The following is an 8,936-nucleotide window of genomic DNA, read 5'->3' as shown; positions in this document are numbered from 1 at the left end:
TTTGTTAAAAATTTAAAATTTAAACAAATTAAAAAATTAGTATCAGAATCAAATTAATAATTTCAAGAATATAAAGCAATATTTTTTATTAAAAGAACACTTTTAATCTATATTATTTAATGAACGAGATCAAACATGTTTATTTAAAGACATTTTAAATGTTTTTACTGAATATCCAATATCAACCTAATTTTAATTAAAAAATTTCATTATATGTATTAGTCATGTAGTCATCAGTCATCACTTTTAGGACTTTAATTTAAATTGATGTTACATTTTAAAAAAAAAACTTACGTGTTATTTTCACCAATTTTGAAATATAAAATTATTATAAAATTTGAGGTCTAGACATTTTATCTGACTACTATTTGTTTGGAATTGATAATGAAATTTTATATTAATAGTTATAAAGACTAAAATAAAACATAATGAGTAGTTTGATCATGATATTAAAAAAAAGCATGTAGTAGTGCCAGGCTTGGAAACCTTGTGAGAGTAGTTCATAATTGATCATGATATACATTAGTTGAGGTGGTTTTATTCATCCAGTGAGTTGGACTTATTAAATTGAAAAGTTGTCCTTCAAAGACTGACAAGGGGGCAATCCATCATGCTAGTGAAAAAGTAAACATCTGAATAGTATTAAGACAGCAGCTAAAGATAGTAATAAGAAAGCCACCTGCTAATCATGCTAAAGCTTTCCTTGGGCTTGTACTCTGCTGCTGTGTGACCTCCTCCCTACACAATTCAATCACACTTCACTCAAACCAAATACTATCGCAATATTTATTTACATGTATTAGGGACAGTGTGGTGGACTATTTTCTTGCCTTGACAGTAGCAAGTGTCATCACGTACTTATTCTTTGTGTATATCTCCGTGTAACTGCAAGGCAACACAAATATCACAATTGATGAATTGAATCCTATATATGTGTCCTTGAGAAATCAATTAAGGCGGAAGCATAATAAACAGCAGACCCTGCAACTTGTCCATCCTGAAACCATGGCCTCCACACATCATCGGAAGAAACAGTCAAATTCAGAGATTGTATCCATTCCTCAGTGCCCACATATGGAACAATCAGATCATGATCTCCGCTGTGCCATAATGCAATCATGTTTCACGTATGTCATACTGTTGCCGGAAATAAAAAATAAGCTAAATTACCAATATACAAGATAGAGAAGATAATGATACCTGTAAATGATGGCTCTAAGGTCTTCGCTGGTAAAGTTAAGGTGATATTCAACACTACTTGTTATGTCATGCACATAAGCTAAGTTTTTACTACACATCTCCCACGTTTTTATAGTTCCCTGATTAATTAAATTTCATTATATGTTAGATAAAAATATGTTGATTTTTATGGATGTTTCGTTTCAATTCATTTACTTACGTTTCTAACATGCAGAGCTTCTTGAACTTCTCCATCATTAGCCCAGATGTTTACTAACAAGTAGTCATAGTCCTACCGAAAACAAGTATGTAGTTGACGAAATTTAACAAAAGCAAAGGCATTTCAAATGTGTGGTAGGTAGCTGATTCGATGCTTGTTTTCTGTAAGAGTAATGCTACATGTACATCAAAATTAGCCACTAAAGTCAGCTATCAGTATAAAATACATGTTGAAATACAAATACATATTGAAAATAAATTAAACCACACATGTATTTATACACAAATATATTAGTGGCTGATTTTAATGGCTGATTTTGGTGTTCAAATAGTATTTTTGTTTCTGTAATTACTTACCCTGCAGCGTCGAAGTTCTAAAAGAAGTGTATCTGAAGATGGGGTTGTGGTTGAACCCCACTTAAGAATGTTGTTCGGCTTTGCTGATGAGAACGGGCTACACTTTCTCTCCAATATCATCGGAGTGAATATGTCTTTCAAGCACTACAAATAAATGTGAATATATCAATAATGCTCTAAGTTTTTGTTTTCATTCTTATTTGTAATTTAATCAGAATCGTTTATCTCACCAGATCCATTATCTCAAGATTGCTGATGCATGCACCTTCACTTTTATTTGGGCGAACATACTCTCCTTTACAAGAAAGCTCCAGTGCCTTCAAAATATATACTTGTACTTACCATGAATGAAGAGCTAACGCACGTAAAACTTGGAAGCGAATTAACAAGGGTTCCTTATAAATAAAATAAAAAGAAAGAAAAGCTACCAGATAGAGTTCATCAGATAGAAGTCCAACTCTGTGGGAAAACTTAACCCTCGAGTTTATATCATATCCGATATCAGTTAATGGGTTTCCTAGAATGTAACCCTGAATGAGCATCAAAATTCACAAGCCATTTTACCATTTAATTTGCAGCAGAGTAAATAACACAAAAATACTAGAAGAAATTGGATAAGGAAGCAGTATATATAGTATACTCTGAGACTGATGGGTGACAATGTTCCAGCTTTGTTACCTATAACATCAGAGAAAAGAGGAGAAAAGAAAAGTTGAAATTCAAACAGCAAAGTGAGTGCATTAAGAATCAGAGATTTACCATCAGAGATTTCTTTAACAAGGACTGGAACCGTGATTCCGCTATAAGAATCACCAGCAATGTAGAGAGGATTTGCACGAAACCTAGGGTGAGCCACAAGCCACTGCATCATCATTACTAGTTAGATTGTAAGTAGGCTAAACATACATACATTAACTGATTATATGTATATCTGGCGGAAGCAAAGATTCGTAGATTCACCTTTCTCAGAAACATATAAATGTCTGCAGCTGACTTTGTGTCACTCGTGCTGTATCCAGATGAAGTTTTGGCATATGAAAATCCCGTGCCAACGGGCGCATCCAAGAAGATAATGTTGGCAACCTAATTAGAAAATACATCAGGAAAGATAAAATATTAAACTCATCCTTGCATATAGGAATCTTGTACCTTAGTCCATGAGTAATCGTTCAAAGTTAAAACTGGTTTGTTTCCCCCACTAGACCTTCCGTAATCGAAAGATAATGGACCTGTAAACAAAAACAGGGGGCTATATTGGTTGCATGCATATGGAAATGCAAGAGCAAATATGAGGATTCAGAGATGCAGAGTACATAGAGGAGCAAGCATATATACCAGTCTCATACATGAGACCATAGAGGGCTGAGCAACCAGGGCCTCCTGTGAGCCAAAGCACGAGTGGATCATCTTCTGGCTCCCCCTCTGACTCTATGAAGTAATAAAATAGCTCAACCTCATCTACTTCCCCTACGCCTATGTACCTGATCCGTAATTAAATTCAACTCAAATATTTATTGTTAGGGCTAATATTAAATAATTGATCAGTGGAGGGCCGCACTGAGTCACTGACCCTGTCTCGAGCAGGAAAGGTAGCTCCCCGGGGAAGCCTGGTAAGCTCTTGACGATGTTGGCATCTGATGCAGCTGACTGATTGGATAGAGTTAGTAGGAGGAGAATCGTCAAGCCCCAAAAGATCTTGATGCACTTGCTGTTCTGGTACTGGTGGTGTTGGTGGAATTGACAAGCTGCTATGGTTGCCTTTGCTAGTTCCATATCTCAGTTATTTAGCTTTTCAGTATAACACTCCCAAAATGGTTGTCATTTAATATACATGTATTGATTGTTGTTAACAGTCACAGGTAATGTAGCTTTAAGTCTTTAACTGTCACCTGTAATTTCTTCTTCCTTTTTTTCTTACTGTTTTATTTATCTTTCCTGATACGTAGAGGGAGACAAATAATAATTATTGGTTCATCATAAGTTGAACGAAAAGTTGATGTGCATGAAATTCCGGTGCACCTGTTGTGATAGAGCGGGAGATGGCATTAGAGGAGGTTGCAGCATGCAAGCTAATTTAAGGGTCATATATAGTTGCACTGAAAATTCTATTTTAAATAAAAATAAAATTGCATGTGTACAAACTTCTAAGTCATGAGTGAAGGATAGGAAACATTACATATTTGTACATATTTGTCCCCTAACAAAATTACAAAATCAAGCTGATCATAGTATCATACCGTCTATTCAATGAGCATAACATGCATATTTATTTCTTAGCCTTCATCACCCACCCACCTAACTTTCTCATACGCCAACAACAAGCAAGCAACTTAGCTCTCAGCTTATGCGTTTGGGTTGCACCACCGTGCCTTTCTTTCACGTTACTCGTTAGGTAGTTGCTTTTCAGACTAATTCAATCCAACTCGTAGTCTTAGAGGTCCCATGACAGTATATGATAGGACAAAGGATTCTCTTTTTCTCGCCAGTTTTTTTTTTTTTTTCATTAATCATTATTATTAAAATAATTTATTTAGGAATAATCTCTACATAAAACTGTTATAAACTTACAAACTTTACAAGTCTTGAAGACAACTAACCCCCTAAACACGCTCCTAATGTTACGTACGTTTCACGTGCTATATAACAGAATATTAAATCAAACATAATCAATTAACGCCTGAATATATAACTTCCAAATTTCAAAAGATTCCGATTTCTTTCTTCGAATCTCTTGCCAAATTTCTTCGTTCTCATTTTTGCGTTCTCTCTTTGCGTTTTCGATCGTTGTTTTACCTGCGTTTATCACTGGTTTGTTCTTCGTCATTGACGTGAGTTTCTCTCTCTGTAACTCTAACTTTGTTTTTTTTTTCGATTTTCATGGTTTCTAAAATGGATGATTCAACCTCAGATTGTCAGCTGAACCAGGGTGAAGTGGATTTTGAATTTGAATCGAACGAAGTTCTTGATGTTTGAATTAGATTCAGTTAATTATGATTAATCTGAATTTGATGCAGTTATTCATCTATGATTGTCTAGCTAAATAATTCGTGAACATTGACTGTGAAAATAATGCGTGAACATAATCTATGGATTGAATCTAATGTATTACTTTTGATTAATTCTCTGCATTTTATAGCAGACACTTAGGTGTAGATCAAAAATTTTTGGGTGTATTTTAGAAAAGTTTGGGTGTATTTACAGTTTATGACTTTTCTTGTTATTTTAGTTGAGTTTGTGTTGTTCGGGTGTAGATCAGGAATCCTTGGGTATATTTTTTGGGACGTTTGGGTGTATTAACAGTTTATGACTTTTCTTCTTATTTTAGTTGAGTTGTTGTCGTTCGGGTGTAGATCAGGATTTATTGGGTGTATTTTACTTCAATTGTTATTTTTTTATGAGGTGCAGAAACTCTATAGTATATTTTTGTTTTTAACATGGTGTATTTTGCAGCCCCTCTGTGTTGTTGATGACCAGCTTGTTCCCAAGGTTGGAATGACTTTTAAAACTCTTGAAGATGCTGCAAGATTTTACAAGGACTATGCCAAGGCTGCAGGTTTTTCTACAAGAGTTTGGAGCACAAATAAAAAAGGAAACGAAATTAAGAATCAATTGATTACATGTAGCAGAGAGGGAAAATGGAAATCTAAAATATCTTCGACCAAGAAGACAAATCCCACAGCTGGTTTAAATTGTCCTGCAAGAATTTATATACACACATTGAAGGATGTTCGTGCTTGGATCATTTCGAAGGTCGTGCTGCATCATTCACACCCTTGCTGTTCAACTCAAGCAGAGATGCTAAAACAGCACAGGAAACTAAGCATGTCTATTCGTCGTACAATAGAGAATAATGAGAAGGCTGGTATCAGACCAAGCAAAACATTCCAATCATTTGTTGCGGCAGCTGGGGGTCACCGCGAGTTAAATTTTATTGAAAAGGATGTGAGGAATTACATCACGAGAGAAGTGCGGAATGTTTCGGAACAAGAAGATGCAAAGGAATTCAGAAAATATTTATTGAGAATGAAAGAAAAGAATCAAAATTTCTTTTTTGAGCTTGAACTCGAGGACGATCAATCAATTAAGCTTGCTTTTCGGGCCGATGCAAGGAGCAGAGTTGCCTTTGAGTATTTTGGAGATGTCATTTCATTTGACACCACCTAAAATACAAACAGGTAATATGCTCTTCTTGTTTATGATGCTAAATTAATTTTGTTTTATGAATCTGCTGCAAAGGTGTATATTGGATGTTCCTTGGGTGTATAAAATCATTATATGGGTGTACGTAATGATTTTCATTCTGCAATGTCGTAATTTGTTTCAGGTATAATTTGGTTTGTGGTTCTTTTGTCGGGGTGAATCACCACGGCCAGTCAACACTTCTTGGATGTGCTTTGATGAAAAATGAAGAAATTGAATCATTCAAATGGTTATTTCAATGTTGGCTTCGTTGCATGGGAGGAAATGCTCCTAAAGGGTTTCTCACCAATCAATGCACGTCAATGAAAAGGGCTATAGAGGCTTGTATGCCAACAACAATTTATCGTTGGTGTATTTGGCACATCACGAAGAAGATCCCAAGAAAATTAAATAGGTACAAGGGACATGCAGAAATTGAACAAGAAATGAGCCAAGTTGTTTGAAACTCTAATAGTAAAGATTCAATTGATAGGAATTGGAATGATTTTCTGCTGAAGTATGGTCTTGTGGACAACAAGTGGCTTTCAAGTAATGTTGTTTAAAATCTGCAGTAGAGGTGTAAATTACATTTTTTTGGGTGTAAAATAGCCTTATTTGGGTGTATTCTGTAGATCTTTACGAAGATCATCATATATGGGTTCCAATTTATTTGGATCACCACTTCTGGGCAGGAATGAGAAGCACACAAAAGAGCGAGAGCATGCATTCATTTTTTAACAAGTTTATTACCTGAAATAGCTCGCTTATTCAATTTGTCAAACAATACGATAATTGCCTCGGAAGCAGGGAGCAAGTAGAGAGAGAATCAGATGCTACAGATTTTTATACGGTCATACCGTGTGTAATAAAATCCTCCATTAAAGCTCAGTTTTAACATGTTTACACTCACCAAAAGTTTAGGGAAGTCCAAGCACAATTCAGAGAAAAGGCGAATTGCATAACAAGATTAACGAATTTCGCTCTAGGCTATTCAGTATACGAAGTTGGAGAACAAGTTTCCAACTCAATATTCAACAAGTTTGTGGTTACTTACGACTCAGTAGCAGCGGAGGTAAAATGTCAATGCTTATTATTCGAGTCAAGAGGGATATTGCGCCGTCACGCACTAAGCGTGTTAAGCTTTGAACGAGTAAGCCAAGTGTCACCGAGATATATATTGGAACGATGGAGCAAGAAGGTAAAGAGGCGATACACACACATCAAGAGCAACCATGATGAAACATTGTTGGAGCCAAGAAGCAAGAGGTTTGTCGAATTGATTTTTCATTCGCAAAATATTTGTGAATTTACATCAGAATCAGAGGAGCTGACTGCCATTCTGCACCGTGCATACGATAACGTCATGGTTGAGATGGAAGAATTGAAAGCCAAAAGGAAGGGGACATGTTTGTTATCTCACGAAGATGCCAACTTGGAATCCGTTAACGAGCTTCAAAGCCCTCCAAGGGTTCGAACAAGAGGACGTCCAAAAAATAGGCTAGGTTCAAAGTTGGACAAACAGATTACAAATGCCTCAAAGAAGAAGAAAACGAAAGCTTTAAACGAGGTAAAAGTAATGTTCTTTAAATATGTGGTGATTGAGTTTAATTTTCTTGTTAATAGTTTTGCTAATATGTGAGTTTATTATTTTCAGTTAAACCTCTTTGATGCTGCATCAGTGGTGCTTCCAAATTCCAGCCAATATCAAAGACATGTTAACGGTTTAGGGTTTAGGAATCTAGCATCAGGGGATAGAGGTTTAGGTATATATTGAAGTTGTTGGGGTGTAAAATTCCATGTTTTGGGTGTATCGTAGGTTGGGTGGCTTAGGGTTTAGGGTTTAGGATTTTAGGGTTTAGGGTTTAGGGTTTAAGGGTTTTAGGATTTAGTGTTTAAGATTTAGGGTTTAGGGTTTGATGGTTTCAGTGGCTAAGAGAGGGGGGTTGAATCTTAGCCCCCTTTTCGCTTGATAACACTTGTTGACCTTCAGAGAAGACTTTTCTATTTTTGCTCGTCACTGAACACGAGCAACTTTGTTTTGTCTCGTCCTTTGCCATGAGACTTTTTTTTTGTCTCGTCACTTGGCACGAGATAATATCAGTTTTTGCTCCTTAGTAGAAAGCAGAAATGGAGTAGAAAGAAGAAGAAGATTGCACCCAGATATATCCTGGTTCGGCTGCTAAGTGCAGTGCAGCCTACATCCAGTCTCCATCACAAACATGATGGAATTTCACTATAATCAATCTGATTACAACTTGTAAAGTGCTAACCCAACTTACAAGGGGATTCCCACAGAATCATGATACACAACATAGATGAACAAAGGATCTCTAAGACATCTATGGCTTTTTCTTTTAATTTTGCACTCTTTGCCTTTTTCCGCTCTATGGCTTTTTCATACAAACCTCACTTGTTTGCCTTTTTCTATGAGACTCAAGACATGACAAAATTAAACAGAAAAATACTAAACAGAATACATTGAAGGAGAAGAGAAAACTGTTAGCTCAGGTAGCTCTGAGAACTCTGTGCCTTGCACACTCAAATTTTCTCCTTGCTTCAAACAGTGGCTGTTCTCTTCTCCTTGCTTCAAACAGTGGTTGTTCCCCCTTTTTAAAGAAGAGGAAAGCCTCCACACTTGAAGCCAAAACCGAACCAACTTCTTCTTCCTTCAACAAACACAGAACCGGTTCGGCCACTTAGAGAGAGAAGAGATAACCATGTAAAACCCAACATGCAATTACCTCTAGTCCTTTCTTGATCATCACCCTTCATCAATCCGAGCTCTCCATCCTTGGCTTCCTCTCCAAGATGGATTTCTGGCCTTTGATGCTTCATGATGATGATGACTTCATCTGCTTCAATCTCTACCTTCAACCATCACTTCGCCACTCTAGCTACTCCCTGTGGTGGTTGAGCAGAATCAAAGACAAGCCATGCTTCAAGAATCTCTCCTAGTGGCCGAATCTTCAACGTCCATTTTTGAGCATGAAAAGCTCAAGATA

At 36.4% G+C, this 8,936-nt stretch overlaps 1 protein-coding gene across 1 annotated transcript; it reads right to left on the bottom strand.

Moving 5' to 3' along the window:
- Positions 1-518: 518 nt before the first annotated feature.
- LOC107488630 (serine carboxypeptidase-like 1) lies at positions 519-3,787 on the bottom strand. Its single transcript, XM_052262357.1, has 13 exons — positions 3,326-3,787; positions 3,091-3,236; positions 2,905-2,984; positions 2,716-2,838; positions 2,515-2,617; positions 2,396-2,433; positions 2,184-2,285; positions 1,986-2,072; positions 1,756-1,899; positions 1,400-1,471; positions 1,201-1,319; positions 981-1,100; positions 519-885 (listed from the first exon to the last, which is right to left on the bottom strand). Exons 1-13 carry the CDS (start codon positions 3,526-3,528, stop codon positions 819-821), a joined length of 1,404 nt encoding a protein of 467 aa, XP_052118317.1. The 5' UTR covers positions 3,529-3,787; the 3' UTR covers positions 519-818.
- Between the last annotated feature and the right edge of the window lie 5,149 nt (positions 3,788-8,936).

This window comes from Arachis duranensis, chromosome 5, assembly GCF_000817695.3.
Source record: "Arachis duranensis cultivar V14167 chromosome 5, aradu.V14167.gnm2.J7QH, whole genome shotgun sequence".
NCBI lineage: Eukaryota > Viridiplantae > Streptophyta > Magnoliopsida > Fabales > Fabaceae > Arachis > Arachis duranensis.
Note: the sequence above shows the minus strand (reverse complement) of the source record. Positions and strands in the feature narration are given on the sequence as shown.

Bases quoted from the DNA above. Each gene is read 5' to 3' on its own strand.
- LOC107488630 (XM_052262357.1), bottom strand. From the start codon at position 3,528: ATGGAACTAGCAAAGGCAACCATAGCAGCTTGTCAATTCCACCAACAC. The intron at 2,286-2,395 runs GTATACTATATA...ATGCTCATTCAG, and splicing joins TGTCACCCATCAGTCTCAGA to GGTTACATTCTAGGAAACCC. The intron at 2,073-2,183 runs GTAGCTTTTCTT...TATATTTTGAAG, and splicing joins TATCTGATGAACTCTATCTG to GCACTGGAGCTTTCTTGTAA.